General features: G+C 35.7%; 1 protein-coding gene across 2 annotated transcripts in view; it reads right to left on the bottom strand.

Annotated features, from left to right (window-relative positions):
• LOC134745330 (facilitated trehalose transporter Tret1) overlaps positions 1-17,483 on the bottom strand; it is a 60,637-nt gene extending 43,154 nt beyond the window's left edge. Inside the window, exon 1 of one of the 2 annotated variants that reach the window (XM_063679344.1) lies at positions 17,247-17,483. In XM_063679344.1, the coding sequence (XP_063535414.1) occupies positions 17,247-17,309 (63 nt within the window). In that variant the 5' untranslated portion in view covers positions 17,310-17,483. Of the gene's footprint in view, positions 1-11,083; positions 11,489-17,246 lie in introns of those variants that run through there. The other variant, XM_063679341.1, reaches the window with a different exon arrangement.
• Positions 17,484-18,306: the final 823 nt, after the last annotated feature.

Here is an 18,306-nt window from a genome sequence, read left to right as displayed (position 1 = left end):
CGGCAAAAACTGACACATATTCTTAGCTACTCCATCAGTCACCAGGTTTACAAATATTATTGACAAATTCGCATGTACTAATGGAATTAGCATCGTGGCACATAACAAGGATCTTGTTAGACACACGCCAACTAATGTGCAGAGCAAACTTTAAGTGGAAAATATAAATTGGTACCAACTCGTTTTGACACGTGCCTAATAAGCTAAGGCACAGAATAAGAAGTACTTACTGTGCAGATTACCGGCCGAATCTACCACAGAAGTGGGATCACCAATATAATTAATGTTTTATGGAAATCTAGATCAAGTTATGTTATGGAGAATGGAGATGAGAGTTGACGCAAGTTGCTTGCAATAACGTGATATGTATTACAAACTTGGTGCTTGTACGTTTATACCGGATGTTAATTTAATTATGTACGACCTTCAATTTTAGTAATCAGTAGTATACAAATACCCCTTATAAAGGAACCCTGTCTCGAATTCCATTATTTCGAAATTCACTAACTTTACATACAATGGACAATCGTAACATTAATTTAATATACCTAGTACCCAACCTAACTGTGACATAGATTATTTTTCCTAAAAACTACTCTTAAGTTTTATTAGAAATTCACGTAAATCCTGAAGCGATTATACCTCGTTAATTTACTTTCATTATCGTTAAGGCTTGCTAATTAAATCGAACGTCATCTAATCCGGCGTGAAACGTGGAAAACTGCTTTGTAAACCTCCGGTAGCTTAACTAATTAGTGTGTCGGCGAATAGAGTCTTGCGAGATCCTGCACCTGACGTAAATTTTATTTTCTATTTTATGCAGATTCTAGTTAGAGATATTAGAGATTAGTTCTAAGTCCTGTGTTGCTCCATTCAAGAAAGAAAAGATCCCGAGCCTGGAGTTCTGAAATTTGGTTCTAATCCTATATAAAGGTATTTTATAGATTTCAATTGATCTCGAGATCAAAAGTCTCAATGGTGCTATGTTATCAAGTTGTTTACTAAGTTTTGAACGATTTTCATTGTGAATTCACATATCAGATTTCGACAATTTATAATAAAATCACGTTTTTGTGAGATCCTTTCAATGGCAATTTCGTACATTTTGTTTTTTTGTACCACGACCACTAAATAATCTAAAATACAGAAATAAATAAGCCGTAAAAAATACTTTTAATGATATTCTGTTCCGCGAACATCATTAAATCACATAATTTATTCAAATGCATGCACTGTCAAATTTTACGCCGTACCACAGTTCGTACGTAAACATCCTATAGTATAAGAAAACTGCCATCGATACCAAACTGAATGAATAAAGAGTAATGAGAAATAATCAATAAATAGTCAATCTACAGTTCAATTCGGTTTAAGTATCTAAGTTTAACTTTACACTATAAAATTACACTTCCAGTAACTGGCGAGGACAAACAAACGCATGAACACAATTAATTTATATGTGTTTTCTACTGTGACGCAGTCTGAAGTGCAAACAGCCTCAAACAGGTATTTAGTGTTAAAGTGTACACTAGTGGCGTGAGTTAAGCATTCGTGTTTCTGAATTTAAATAAAAAATGCATCGATAGCTCGCTTAAATGTCAAAAAAGTTTGTGCAAAAGAGATCCGGAAAACTATTACGAATAGTAGAGGCTTATTCTGATTGTAATAATTTGATACTTCACATAAGTACACTGATTTAAACTTTCACGATCTTTACTCATCGTCGGAGGTAAATTTAAAACTTATTTTACGCGATTAAGTCCCGTCGTTGTTCTCATAAGTAGTTAACTTGAAGATATTAAGGTAAGATATTTTCTAGCATTGTTTTCTTTAAGCCTTACATCTTTTTTTTTGCCACCTATCCACGCAACATATTCGTAGATAGATGCACTTGTAGGCCACAGACTTAACCTCAGAGCATAGAATACTATATTCATATATCTATAGACTTAACACTAGCCGACAAGCATTGCCTTTCAGCCAATATTTCACCGACAATCAATAATAATCTTCATCGATGTTTACACGCAGCACGGTAATCCCTGTGTTTTTCCTAGAAGGATCATGAGAATAGAAATACTTTTTTAAATCTGTAACTTATTACTTACTTATTTTTGACCGAGAGAGCGCAAAGCGCCCCCGTTTCAGCTCAGGCAAAAATGATCTTCATTGTAGCATTTTCTCAATCGATATGTTTAGCCGATTCAATTTTAAGATTTTTGCAAATTAGCTGAGCCATGAGAATTCGCGTCATCTACTTATACAGCTCAGAAAGTCACTATTTAGTTAATATTTGGTAGGTATATCATCACCATCAGTATTAAATAACGTCCGCGATAATTGGAATCGCTATTAAGTTTAAACGCTAACTGGGTAAAGATTCAAATCTAACTTCTCGATTTACCTGTAAACCTACTTTGCTGACCGCCTTTAACTCACACAGTACACAAGTTTGATGCCGTAAACGATCTATTAAGTCAGTAATTAATCAATAATCATGAACTGCCAATGCGCAGTATTTGGACTTTGGCGGTTTTATTGGCTTGGGTCAACGACTTGTGGCTCAATCAGCTGGCAAAGAGCCGTCGAATACAATACGTCTACATCTTTGATAGGCCAATTCGAGTTTTTGTTATTCGATCTGTTTCCGATATGATACTGATCTCATGATTTGTCAGTGTCAAAAGTGACGTTTTTGGTTGAATAAACGTCACTTTTGACACTGACAGATCAGTATCATATCGGAAACAGATCGTATAACTAGAACTCGAATTGGCCTGTGAGTCTGTACCGTTAGTACCGTACAGGAGACCAAAGAGCTCGAAGCTTCCTAGCTCAACGTAACAGCGAGGAAAAGCTGCCAGCATTTTTTGGTACCATACCGCAGGGGGCATTTTTAATTTACTTAGCTATATTTTTTATTTTCTTTTTAGGTTTAATTACATATATATATTTTTAACCGACTTCAATTTCATAGAAGGAGGAGGTTCTGTATTCGGTTGTGGCTATTTTTGATATTTTTTTTATGTTTATACTTTGTTGTCCAAAATAATAAAACTAACAGAAGAAACCACGGAAGACCAGCGCTGTAGCATATACCTATATGTTAGAGCATATGCTGAGTGGTGTCCATTTGTAGCCTCTATAGCAGCATCAATATTGTAATTATTGCATGTTAGTATAAGCTACTTGTAATTTTACGTGTTAGTGTATAAGATCTTCTTCTTTTTAAATTTGTATGGTGCTGTATGTAGATTTTTACAATAAACGTTTTCTATTCTATTCTATTCTATTCTACATTGTCATATTTGTAAACATGTATTTTTCCCTATTCACTATCGCCCCAACATGGAGCGCAGCGAGATGACAAGGGGCGCAGGCAAACTCTCCAATAATAAAGCAAATTCGTAGATACCACGGGTTTGGACCATCGAAAATCAAAATGAAGAGGGGCGATTTTTTTGTAATTCCGATCGCTTACCGTGAGGCTACTGTGTACATCAAACTTCGACGATCATTTATCTGACCCTCTAAAGCATTAATACTTACCTATTGAAAATCCGATAGAGATGGATTTAAGCCACCTCCAAATTTAGTTGTTATTTCATTGCACTTATCCTCTCGTAACTTGACTTTCACACAAACTAAAAAAGTATATGACCACATTGACCACAAACTAAACCTTTCACCGATAATTGACGCATCATTAAATCGAGACAATTGATCTGTCAAGAAATGAATGAGTGCGGTATATTTATATTGATGGCACGTACTCGTACAAGTGGGACACACGACTTTTTGCTCGTTATCAATTAATGAGAGAAATAGCACGCGAATCATGCGATGACGATTTTCTTGAAGGCACTCATTTTTGGGGCGGCATCGGCATTCGCACTGTAAGTATACCGAAAAACTACTCGTCGATCTGTTTGTTACAAGGTGTTGACCAGAAGACATAATAGGTACTTACCAACTTAAGTACCCACAAAATTATGCACTTAAATCACTTGAGTTTTGTAGTTTTTTGCTGTATTACTTAAATGACTCTTTATAACACACTTTAATGACGCCATTTTTATCACACGTCAAGCTTGTGCAAAAAATAAAAGATTGTTAACCCCTCCTATACACGGATCTGTGCGTGCGGTGCGTGGGAATTTAAATCTATTGTATTAATGTCAAGGTCACTTTTTCAATGATCAAATTTGACAGGCCGCATACGAGGAGTTAATCGTCATTTTAATACTTTCATTTTATCTGTGAGCTGTTTTTAGGGTTCCGTAGCCAAAGGGTAAAAACGGGACCCTATTACTAAGACCACTGTCCATCTGTCTGTCCGTCTGTCTGTCACCAGGCTGTATCTAATGAACCGAGATAGCCGCTATAACATCAAATACTAAAAAGTACGGAACCCTCGGTGGGCGAGCGACTCGCACTTGTCCGGTGTTTTAATTCCCGGATATTTAAATTTTTTGGTGACGGAAATAATTGGTCAGACCAATTATTTTTTTCACCAAAAAAACCGCATATTTAAAAAAAAGCTATGCACAAAACGGCGCAGTGCGTTGAATAAATAAACCCACTTATTTAAATCATGAATATCGTACCTTTTATTAGTGACGGAAATGTGATTGTTATTTATTTTATCTCTTTCTTAGACTGGCATTCCCTCTGTCCAATGTGTATTTGCGTCTCACATTTTGCTTAATGAGAGAGTGAGACGCAATGCACATTCAGCACATTGGACAAAGATATTGGACAGGTGCAAGGTGGACCACTCTGAGACATACATCAACACATTACAAAATTAGGTACCTAATTGATATTTATAAAATATATAAATATAAATAGGGTCATTGCGCTAGTTTTCGTCCACTTGACGAAATTAGAATATAAACCTACATTGCTGCGCATATTTGGACTTATTGCAATCCTTAATGTCTAAAAATATATATCTATCTACATAAAAATGATATTTCGCAAGAAGCAAAATATAAAATGGAATATATTATGTGCTACTCCGTGAAGTGGACGAAATAGAGCATGGACGGAAACTAGCGCCATGACCCTATGTGATGAGTGTTGATTAGAAAAAAAATAACTTTAATGACTAAAATAGAATAGGTGGATCAATTTAATGAGATTGAAGTACATGTCAAAGTTAGTTGAGGATTTTTGGGATGAAGTACTTCAAGATCTACATATTCTGTTTTGACCAAAACGGACCTTATTAGAAGACGAATAAAGAAGTTTTAAACTTTCATATTGGTAATTTAGTATCACTGACCACTACCATCAATTCTTTTTTCAGTTGACACTTTTACATGGCTTTATTTGTTACTAGCTTTTGCGCGCGACTTCGTCTGCGTGGACTTAGTAACCCCAGCTAGAGTAACAATAGCGCCTGGAGAAACACTTATAGCAATTATTCAATTTGAGCATATTATGCACACAAATTAGCAGACACTTCCTTAATTATCTCAATTCCACCCCGCTTTTTACTTTCTTAAGGGATGATTTTCGGGATAAAAACTATCCTATGTCCTTCTCAGGGACTCAACCTATTTCTATGCCAAATTTCATCTAAATCGATTCAGCGGTTTAAGCGTGAAGAGGGAACACACAGACAGACAGACAGACAGACTTTCGCATTTATAATATTAGTATGGACTAGTATGGATTATATATAGATAAGTAGCTATACCTACATAATCCAAATTACTTAAGCAAACGAGTAAACTGGATGACCTAATTGTAACGAATTAATTTTATACTTTACAAGGTTATTTCACGGTCTAAAGTGTCTAAACAATTAGAATCGAAACCGATACAGAATAAATTGCAAAATAATGTCCGATAGTCAATAGCGATTACAGGGCTATAACCGCCAAAATCGAAGTTCGCAAATTGCGGCCATCTGTCCCTGTCTCTCTAATTACGCCTTCATTGGAGTAAAAGAGAAAGATCCCCGCAATTTGCGAATTTTAGTTTTCACGGAAACGTACAGACGTATCTTGCTATTTCAGTCAGTCTCGGTACAAAAAATACTGAGGTTGACTGAAGTAGCATGATAAATATCGTTTCTGAGAAAATACGTAGAAAACAATAGGGTATTTAACTGTATTTAAAATAAATTATTTTACACCATGCATGAAATAAAGCACCAGAAGATTAATAGAGAAACGTAGACAGCAGTTATTTTTAGACACAATTTCTATTTTAAAACCCGTATAAAGAAGCCGGGCAAAAATAAAAGCTTGGTAAAAGATACCGTATTCACAACACGTTATTACTTTTTGTCTATGAGTGAGTGAGACAACAATCCGCAAGTTCTTTCGTTTTTTTCAGTATTGTCATAAGATGAACTGAGGGAAATGTCAAATGGTCCTATGTGGTTCTATAATATAATCCAGCCAAATAAAATATAAGTTCGTTATTTCACAGGTAGGTGTCAACTGTAACAACTTGACATAGTCGTATTATTTTAATTGAAATATTTCGGGATGTTTCAGCGGTCATCTTGGTTTATTTTAATTATATTCTTGCTATTCCTGAAAGATTGTTGGAAAACGTGTTGAGTTTTTATTTGTAATGGTTTGAAGTTCCCTTTGTGATAATGTCTTGTGTGATCGAGGGCTGTAAATCGCATACAGGAAGAAAAGAAAATACGCACGAACCGATAACCTTTAATCGGTGTGTTTTGTTCAATTTTGAAGAAATTAATTTATAGGACCTGACCCTAAACATAGAAATCGATATATTGTTTATGTAATTATTACTTGCATTCAAGTCTATATAGATTTTTGCATAAATTTTCGAACTTTTCTGCTAAGTATGAAAGATTATATTTTTGGCATAGTGATGTATCGACCTCAATAACCTATCGACATTTACAGCTTTCTTATAGTTTGGCCCAGGACTGTCTCATTTTAATTGATGAGTACGGTCAAGGGCATAAATATATATACATTCCCAAAGTCTCAAAAATATGTGTACGCTCAGACAATAAAATCGTGTTCACATATTTTTAAGCCATTTGTCTGGATCGATATTTTTGCCTTCGACTGTACCTATAGTTTTCTTTGTTCTTACTTACTGACAGATTGTGTTTGCCAGACTATAGTTTAATACTAAAAACCGGTCAAGTGCGGATCGGACGCGCGCACCAAGGGGACCGTACTTTTTAGTATTTGTTGTTATAGCGGCAACAGAAATACATCATCTGTGAAAATTTCAACTGTCTAGCTATCACGGTTCATGAGATACAGCCTGGTGACAGACAGACGGACAGCGAAGTATTAGTAATAGGGTCCCGTCTTTACCCTTTGGGTACGGAACCCTAATAAAAAAGACATTAATGATCATTGATGAATGTTCCTTTTATTAATATTGTTGGTCACAAAACTCAACTTTTTATTTCAGATTTCCAAAGGACGAGGAATAGGGGATATTACTGCAATGTTCTGCCACCAGAGTGCAGCACTAGCTTTTTTAGTGCACCGTATCGTAACTTATTCATACTGTACCTTTAACAGGTTTTTGACAAGTTTTCAGGGGACCTACCGGAAAACTCGAATCCGAAATTTCGTTATCTAGCTGCCTCTTTATCGCTCGAATACGCAAGAGTGACAGAGATGTTAGATAACGAAAGTTCGATTTTCTTGTTTCGCGATAGACCCTCAGATTGTGATAGTGGCGCCACCTACGCCGAGTTTCGCGTAATATTCCCTATTATTAAATAAAAAAAATATATTACACGAACGTTTTTTTTTTCATTTCCTATTTGGTACAGTCAGCTGCACAGAAAAGGTACCCCACGTCCATACTAATTTACAGAACTTTGTATGCAGGGGGGGTGCCTTTTCTCTGCAGCTGACTGTACATGACTAGAAACTATACTTAATCTTTTAGCATTAGAAAAAACGGTAAACCATTTCCACGTGTCTTTTTATTGACAAGTTTTTTTATAAATATAGCAATATTTTACTTATGAAAGCAAAAGTATGTAAATGATCGTATATTATATTTGTTGTGACTTATTTTCAAAGTGTTTTTCGATACAACGACACGTTAAGATCGCTCGCCTTCTTTCTAATGATAAAAAAACGAGAGGTATAGTTAGACGGTTCTGAGTGGTAGACTGCAAATGAGATAAAAGCTATATTAGGTACATGCATTAATCCTCATATCAGGCGGCTCTTTGATTCCAAGGATTGCATAATTTTTATACTTTGTAATGATTTTTAGATGAAAATTATAAAAAGTATAAAAGTTAAGCAATCCTTGTATTCCACGCATTTCATTTCATTTCAACGAGCCGCCTGCTACAGATTTCTTGAAATTGCCGCGTTTTTTCAGGTTCAACTTTCATTAGCCAGATCAATTTGCCAATTTCGTGATTATTCTTTTACACGGCACATAAACTTATGCATAATTTATCGATATAAAAAGTCGACACAGTCACATCCCTAGCAAATTATCAAACTTATGACACCGTACGTAAATGAGAAATAACAAGCATATATGCATCTCTTTTCGGCACATTATCTAATTCGTAAGGAAGTAAAGTACGGGTATACATATTTGCGAAGCATTTTTGCCCGACTTCTATGCTTTAGTCATTATTCTGAGCCCGTATATAACTATAAGTGTTTCCAAAAAAATACTATATTCATCCTTTTCTTTTGGGTGCTAGTACTAGTGTAAGACAAAGATAGTATGATTCTCTCTGTCTATGTTTGAAATGAGACAGTCCTTTGACAAACTATATAATTGTAATCGGCTAATCGCTGTTGACATATCAGCTCGTTTGTGCATTACCTACGGCCCATTAGCACTGGGCCTACGTCAGACATTACGGAAACTTTTCGGTCTTCTGGAAGCCCACGATGTCTTTATTAATAACATATACTCTGGCAAACCCACTGTGTCAGTAGAAAAATTGAAAAAGGCGCGAAATTTTAAATTTTCTATGGGAGAAACTTTCGCGCCTACATTTTTGCAAATTTGCCGCCTATTTCTATGGCCGAAAATGGCTTGCCAAAGTATACATAGAATGATTTGAAGGTTTATTTAATGAAAAATGTAACCCGCTAATAGGGTATTTGACTACTAGTCAAATCAGTTTCTTTTTTCGAACTGTCAAAGCGATTTTGCTACTATGGAATTTATTGTTAATGTAAATAATGTATATAGCTTAATTTTAGGATTAATATTTGCATGCTGCCATTGGCTAAACATATGTATAGGCAAACATGGCTTATAATGATTATGTGAACTTAAAATTACCATGTTTAAGCAAATAAATAATTATCTTATCTTATCATATCTTATCTTATATGAAACACTAGCCTGTGACGTCACAATCAAATCTACTACTCTTTATAGTTTTATACTGGTTTTAAAATAGAAATTGTGTCTAAAAATAACTGCTGTCTACGTTTCTATATTAATCTTCTGGTTCTTTATTTCATGCGTGGTGTAAAATAATTTATTTTAAATTTTATACAGTAAAATACCCTATTCTTTTGAACACATGGAAGGGGTTTTTTAATGTTACCAGCAGGGGGTCGAATTGTCAGCCATAATAAAAAAATAGTTGTTATTAAATTATAAAAAACTGTTCTTTTTAAATGTTGTTTTAACTTGGAAGATCATTTTATGGCTGTGTTATTGTTAAAATATTTTAATTAAAAGAAACCATCTCCGAGAGCGCCTTTTAAGCTTTAACCGGCAGTCTAATTTCATCAAGCTCGAAAGAATCTATTTTTCGTAAATATATATAATGAGCTTTGTTTGCCGGCACCCAATTTAAATTATTTAAACATTAAATAATTTTACGGTTTAGACTTACTTGTTTTAGTCACTCGCGCGACATGTTTCGGATGAATGATTTAATGTTAGTATGTCTCACAACGGTTTAAATTAGATTATTTAAACATTCTTTTTTTTTCAAAAATTTCCTTAAATAAAGCATATCCGGTCACCCAACAATGCAAAAGGTATAGTTGGTCAAGCAAATCTTGTCAGTAAATAAAAACAAAAAAAACTACACTCATCCCCTTCTTCTGGGCGCCAGCATTAGTGCAAGACAAAGACAGTCCCTTGACAAACATACCTAGTTAGAATAGAATAGAATAGAAATAATTTATTCGTTAGCACACACAAATAGAAAGTCATACAAAACAGAGAAACATAAATAAAAAGAAAAATTGCCACTGATTGCCACGAAATTTAGCATTTTTTTTATCCAAACGTTGTCAAGAAGTTTACAACTCTCTGATTTTTGACCAACGATGATAAATCAATATCATCAATAAATGTGGTTGTATTCTTTTCCATTTTGGATTTTTTGTTTAAGTATTATGTGTTTGTGAGATTTAAAAAAAAACAGTGCGTGGAGTCCCTCCGCGCGGAAGAAGTGAAACTTCGTAATGTGGAAATGAAAATAGGAAGGGGTAGAAATTGATTTTTAGTGAACTCATATTGTTTCTTAGAGACAAACTTTATCTATGGTAGCGTTAAACGTTTAACGCAACTGTCAGTTGGAAGTCCCATAAGAAGTTTCACTTCAAAAAGCTAGTCAATCGGTTGCTTAATTGTGAATTCCGTCAAAAACAGTCCTAGTTTTGGGCTCGTTTGTATAGATAAACAAGTTACAGGTAAGTAATAATTTTTTCGAGTGCAATTAGTTTATCGGGTTTACGAGTTATTATAATATTAGTTTACAACCTACTACTTTATTAATTACTCAATTTTTACTGAGTTAGTTCAATCGGATTGCTGTATTTTTTTTTCTGTGTATATTCTCAAGGTTAGAAATGTAGAAATATGAGCAGCTGCAGTAAGAGTGGAGCAATGATAACAGACTCTAATTTGAAATAAGTTTTATTCTGATAGTAAGTATTTTGTTAAATTGACTAAGTAGGTAAGTGATCTGATTAAACCGTCATGCACCAGGGGGCGCGGTAAGCGGCGAGGTCAACACTAATTTAGTATTTTACGATCCTTGCGTCAATTATTGAAGAAATACTAGGTACTCGCCACTCGACAAAGTGCGTAATTCGTGATCAAAATAACTTACCCTATTCGGGACTTTTTCCTTCTCCGTATACATGAATCCCGCATTGTCGTAGCCGCACTTTTCTTTCTCCTTCCTCTCAACAATAAATCCAATCTTATCACTAATCATATTTAAAAAAAAACACCGAAAGCCAAAAAAATAACGGCTGTTTTACACTTCCACGTGTTTTGACCGGAAATTATAACTAAAGTTCACTAGGCGCCGTGTTGTCTATGGTAGTTTTCCCGCCAAATGAAGTGTCAAAGTCAAGAGCGGGAAGCCCGTTCGCCTCGTAGCCCGCGCAAAGACTGGCGCGCGGTCTTAGAAAAGGTTAACCCAAATAAACAGTAAAACTTCCATTAACGCGGAGAGATTGGTTTAACGCGCTCAATGCATTTAATCATTGGTTTTCTCACTGCTAGCTGCAGCTCACTGACCGGCTAGCTGTAGTAGGCAGTGTAGTGACTTGGAAATTGTGCAATTGTTTACATTGTTACGGTCACGCATGTCCGATTCGCATGTTGAAATTCATTGTTAATTCAATATTTGTTGCAGTATTTTCAGTTGGAAAACTTGGAAAACTTAAATATCTACATATTAAGTAAAATATTTGTTCATTTATGTTTTGACTGATTCGGTGCAGGCATTGGGGGGGTTTATTGTGCTAATAATTGAGAAAGAGAAATACTTACTTTAAAATTTTCACAGCTGGTAAGGAGGTAAGTAGAGCATTATTTAGCTACTTACTAGGGCCGATTTTTATTTTATTGTAGTAATTTTTTTGACAGTATTTGATAAAAAAAAATTAATTAGTATTACGAAATCATAATTCTTAAAAACAAAGTAATAAAAAACGAATTTCGAATATTTTTTCGTCATAAAATTCGATAAAATTTGGTGGATGTTTAGAGTTTCCTATTTTGTACAATATTGGCGCAATGTTACTGTACGTCCTACAAAAAAATCATCATCCGATTAGTGCTATGCTAAATAAGTGTTAAATACAGTAACTCGACTGAAAATTACATTATTATGAATCTCGCGAATTTTTTAAATATAATAGTTTGTCAAAGGACTGTCTCATTTCAATCATAGGCAGAGAGAATCATACTATCTCTGTCTTACACTAGTACTAGCACCCAAAAGAAAAGGATGAGTATAGTTTTTTTGTTCTTATTTACTGACAATTTGGTTTGACCAACTTTACCAATCAGCGATATAATCCACTGATAACCTTCTTGCTGTACGTACTTTCATAAACCCACACTCGTATTTTAATGCCTTTCATTATGTATCAGTCACATAAACTACTATTAAGATAACGGCGGCGGCGTAATGTTACAACGATGGAAGGAATTAAATGTTTTTTTTTTATAAAATTTCCTTTAATTAATTGCTTGGGGGATTAATTGAGTGGGTAAACAACAAAATATGACTAAGCTGTAAAAATAGTCAGTCATCATCATCTTTCTATCGTTGTCCCGGCTTTTTAAAATTAAAATGTGTTAAATGTGTAACAGTTAAATTGAATATGTACCTATTGAATATGTACCTGATGACATGTAACTTGGCGTTATAAATAAACTATCTGTATCTGTATATCTGTATCTTTGTCACTCACTTAAAAGTCACCCCACACTAGCGTCTTTTGATCGTCGGCGTCTAGTCAGCAATATGGAAAATGGCGTCGCTGCGCAGTTGCGCCAACGTTGCGTCGAGCAGCAGCCATAGAGTCATAGTATATACAAGTAGTTATAGACGCGCCACCGAGTGACCGGGGGTAAGAGAAAGAATGTTCATATAAAATTTGGGCAGCATAGGATTTTCTTCTTTCACTTATAAATTTCGGTATTTCGCCATCGCCTCCTACCTATGATGCCACCCGGTCGGTGATAAGGACAAAGCATGGCACTATTTTCTCTTTCCTCTTATAGGAATCGCAATAAGACTATCTTTCTCTATCAAAGAGTGTCAGGCCCTTGCATAGAGTTGACTAGACGCCGGACGCTCGGGAGACGCTAGTGTGAAGTGTCTCTAAAGGGAGTCTGGGCTCCGCTTCCAAACGTAATAGGGAATATTACGCGAAACTATGCGTAGGGGGCGCCACTACCACAATCTGGGGGTCTATCGCAAAACAAGAAAATCGAAATTTCGTTGTCTAACATTTCTGTCACTCTTGCGTATTCGAGCGATAAAGAGGCAGATAGAGAAATTTCGGATTCGCGTTTCCCGGTAGGTCCTCTGTAAACAAACCGCCTTGATGCATCAATGTCATATTTTATTATCTCTGAAAACTTGTCAAAAACCTGTTAAAGGTGTAGTATGTATAAGTTACTCTATGGTTTACTAAAAAGGCTAGTGCTGCACTCTGGTGGTAGAACATTGCAGTAAAAAAATTCAACTAACCTACCCTACCAACCTCGAGGTAAAAACTGACTATGGGGATGAGTCCGGGTTGCTTACGATATCATTACGATTTCCTTCATTGAAGAAAAGCAGAAACAATATTACTTAATAAAAAAAGTACAAGTAAAAAACAGGTACTTGGATAATAACGTATAAATGTATCTATTAGATTTCATTCGTGCTCCGATTTTCGAACTCGTGAATATTCTGAAGTAGGTATTGAGAAAAACGATAGGAGTTTCTATTGCTGTGATAAAAAATTAAAAAAAATGCTCAAAATGATGATCATCGACCACAAAATAAATTCTTATGAGTACATGAATAAAAATGCGTTCGTACGGAACAAGTGCAATGGGTCTTCTTAAGTACACAAACGTTAAGCAACTCTTAGGTATATGTCGATGCACTGCAATTAAAGTATTCCAGCGCCAATCATATTGCGAAAATATAATTCTCAGAATGGTACTTATACTACTGAATACTTTGCTGCTAATGAGATAGGGTCAACGTTGCGTGTCGGAAATCCGATGGCAATTGAATTGATTACGCCCGCACGAACATTCAATATTATGTTATACCTACTTGCGTTGTCTTACGTTTATTTCCTTATTGTTGACATAGTTGTATAATTTTCCATAACATTGACAATCGCAATTAACACCTTAGCTCGGGCAATGTTTAACTAACTAAGCATAACTTTGCATGAGGTCTTTCGACCCCATACCGCAGTGAAAGTGTTAAGTGTAACAAGTATACCTACCTTGGAGAGGGTTGAATCGCCCCGAGCTACCGCAGCGTACGTATGTATTGATTATATATGGGGTTTTTCCAAAGAAGCAATTTAAGTAATCAAATGTAAAGGGGGGCAAAATACCGTAGACATTTTTTGTACTGGAAATCGTTGTACTATACACGTGCGAATAGGTAATTCGCAATGACTGGCGAATTTTAAAACGACCAATTTTTCGCACTTGTATCGTAAATAACTATTATTAGAACAGATTTTGGATGAATCACATTTTCTACCAACGATACGGGAAAATCGAAGCTCGATGAGATTGCCGAGTTGAGAGGCTATTAAAGAAAGCTAGGCTGTAAGTTACGCTCCGATTCGCGCGGGAAAGCTATCATGACGTCAGAACGTGTTTGCAGCTTTTAAGAGATTGTTGAAGGGGTATATAGACCCATGTGTCAACACTATTTGTCAATTCGTTTGACAGTTTTTTGTTTCCTCAAAACGTGGTGCAGCACGGCGACATCCATTTCAGGATTTTCATGTGTATCATTTGCTAGGAGGCATTATTTTTTCTTAGACTAAGTTTTTTTAAATGTTCCTCAAACACACACATAATAAGAGTGGGATGGTGCAAGTGGCGTTCAATACATAATTGATTGTCCTAATGTTAATGTTACGCATAAAACTCATTTCGCATAATTGTTATTGTGCTGAAACTATTCAGACTTCTGAAAAATTATAAAACAAACCTAACCTAACCTAACCTACCCTATTCTACACAACCTATGCAAAACATTTTCGAAAATACTTTCTGTTTCAGCTGGAGAAAAATTATGCGAAAAGAGTTTTATGCGTAACATTACATTAGGACAATCAATTATTAGAACTATTTGCCTCTGCATAACTCGCCTCTCCCGCTCTGACCTGCTAGCATGAGTTGTGTACTCGCGCGCGACTCCATACATCTAGCGCGACTTCAAGTATGGACTCGCGCGCGACTCCTTACATCTAGCGCGACTTCAAGTATGGACTCGCGCGCGACTCCATACATCTAGCGCGACTTCAAGTATGGACTCGCGCGCGAGAACGCAACTTATGCTAGACGGTCTGCACATGGTAGGTAAGTAGGTACTATTTTAAGAAGATAGTTAACTATTCATATTGTGTCACTGGTCACACCCACGACGTGTCCGCGGCCTCCGCCGGATGTCTCTTATCCCGCCGGTTACAGCATCCATTATCTACTTTACTAAATATAGATAAAGAAAATACGAGGGAACGATCGTCTTATAAGATCCTTTAAGTTCTGGGGGGTCCTTGTTATCCTTTTGTTAGTTTCTATTGATCTTTATTGGTACCTATTAGGTAGTAGGTATTTATACTCAACGTCAATGGTAGGGACAAAACTGTCATTTTTTGGGGACACGTATTTTCTTTTTAAATCGATAGTCCTCGTGATTCTGAGTAGAAATTACCCATAAGTTAATGGATTTTCGAAAAAAAGCAAATGGTACACTTTGAAATGAAAATGCCCACCTACATATTCAGTAATTAATACAAATTATTTGTAAGACGTCGCTTTTAACCCAAATTCTCCTGAAAATACTAATGATATGGTCATTTGTAGGGTTCCGTACCCAAAGGGTAAAAACGGGATCCTATTACTAAGACTCCGCTGTCCGTCTGTCTGTCACCAGGCTATATCTCATGAACCGTGACAGCTAGACAGTTGAAATTTTAACAGATGATGTATTTCTGTTGCCGCTATAACAACAAATACTAAAAACAGAATAATATAAATATTTAAATGGGACTCCCATACAACAAACGTGATTTTTTTGCTGTTTTTTTCCGTAATGGTACGGAACCCTTCGTGCGCGAGTCCGACTTGCACTTGGCCGGTTTTTTTTATTATGCTTTGGGTAATTACTTAGAATTTAAAAGACAAGTGGTTTGGTTTATAGAGGATGACCGCATGTTGTCTGACCATCGTTTCTTGATTGCTTGTGAAATAGTGCTTTGCTTCATTTGGGGGGGCGAATCTTTTCACGGCACCGGCACCGTTCTAAAGCCTGAAGGATGTAGTGCTAAACGATGTTCGTAGCGCTACGCCGTAGCCCGTAGCCTTTTTGAGTACTTGCTTGATTTATATTAAATTACAATTAACTATTGTCCCTCAGTTTTGTGTGTTATATCGGTCATAAAAAATGGTTTTGGTGTTCCTAGAAAATTAGTCTAGCGAAAAGTGATGAAATAGACAACGCCTTAAAGAAAATAAGAGGGAAACAATTATTTATTTAAACTTTATTGCACAAATTTACACAAAAAGAGTACAAATGGCGGACTTAACGCCTTGAGGCATTCTCTACCAGTCAACCATTGGGCCAAACAGAGACAGTTTGGTGCAGGATTGTAAAGAGTGATCGAATATGAAAAAGATCCAAGTCAGACTACTATGATACTATAATAAAGAAAATAATAATATACCTACATATATACAAATTTAATATATATATATATAAATAAACATACATATATTTAATAATACATATATCATGATATATATACATACAATAATGTTTTGATATATCTACTTGCTACAGAACTATTGCCACATTTTTATTTACGCCCTATAATTGAATATATATTGACCACAGTTGAAAATATTAAATTATAGAGGAGCAAAATATTGCACGTTTTATGTTACTGAAGGAAAATCTGAATTAATACTTTCAACATTTCCTTGATGACAGCTTGACATCACGCATGATAGACATTTTATTCGTATAGGCCCACGTGGCCTGGAGACGCCAAGGAAGTAGAGGGGTATTAGTAATATTACAAAAACATAAGTAAATTTCCATAGCAATACAGTCTAGTGTACCTATAAATAATTTGGTTTAAAAAAATAATGACCTTCAACCGTACCGTGTATACTCAAAAAACGTAAGCGAAAACAACCTTTACCCCACTTAAGATAAGGATCACCATCTCAAACACATGACCTTTCCATGACATTACATCACTTAATCAAAAACTTACCTTTTTGTCCAATAGCTCCAGGGTCTCACCGGGCTCCGCAGGTCCATTAATTTTCCCGGGCATTTTTCACTCGTATCTTTTTAAGAATAAACAGTTCTTAATTTATGATTAGTAAAAAATTGCTCGAAGGACTATTTCCGACAGCCGGCGCGCCGAGTTTGGGTCGGTATATATTCGCCTTGAGGTTACTGTACGCATGCGCGCGTCCCGGACCCCTACTTCGAACAGTAATGCTAATGGCGGAGTCCTCTTACGTCTTATTGTCAATCGCACCTCGATAACCTTTGCACTAGTGTCGGTATGTCAGCTTTGATTTGATAAGTATGTTTATGTTATCAATAGTGGGTGTTGCGCAACATGATAACTCAATATTGTTGCCACAGGATAGGTGTTCGTTGCACAGGAATTGTGAGGATGAAATAAAGGATGAAATTGGTGAAATAGTTGCGACACTCGTGATTTCGGGAATACCTAAGAAGTTGCACCATAGACACACTGAGTTTAATTTAATTAACTATCGAGACATCTACGTGCTAAGTTAATGTCATTAAAATAGTTGCTAAGTTACGATAAATATCAACATTAAAACTAATGTAAAACTGTAACAAGCTTGTTATGATATGAAAAGTATGACGTAACTTTTAATTTAGAAATATATAAGGTCTCCGGCAAGCTCGGTTCTCCATACAAACGTAGTTACGCTCTCACTTTAAAACGAGTAGCTAGTTTGCTCTGAAACTTTGTACTTACAATAGGATAAGGTATATCTATGTCTGTAATTGTTTATGTAGCTTCATATAACATAGTTAAAAAAATACAGCTAATTTAAGTTTTTCATGCAAAACTTGTTTTTGCTCTATTTCGTTTGTTTTATAAACTGGAGCTATATAAACTAATTACAGACCTAGATATACCTCATGTCATTGTATGTGCAAAGTTTCATTACAATCCAACACGTAGTTTAAAAATGAGAACGAAACTCCGTTTGTATGGGAAGGTGAAATTCGGCCGAGCTTGCCGGGGACTCCCTCCCCCCCCCCCCCCCCCTAACCCCTAACCC

Source organism: Cydia strobilella, chromosome 11, assembly GCF_947568885.1.
Source record: "Cydia strobilella chromosome 11, ilCydStro3.1, whole genome shotgun sequence".
NCBI lineage: Eukaryota > Metazoa > Arthropoda > Insecta > Lepidoptera > Tortricidae > Cydia > Cydia strobilella.
Note: the sequence above shows the minus strand (reverse complement) of the source record. Positions and strands in the feature narration are given on the sequence as shown.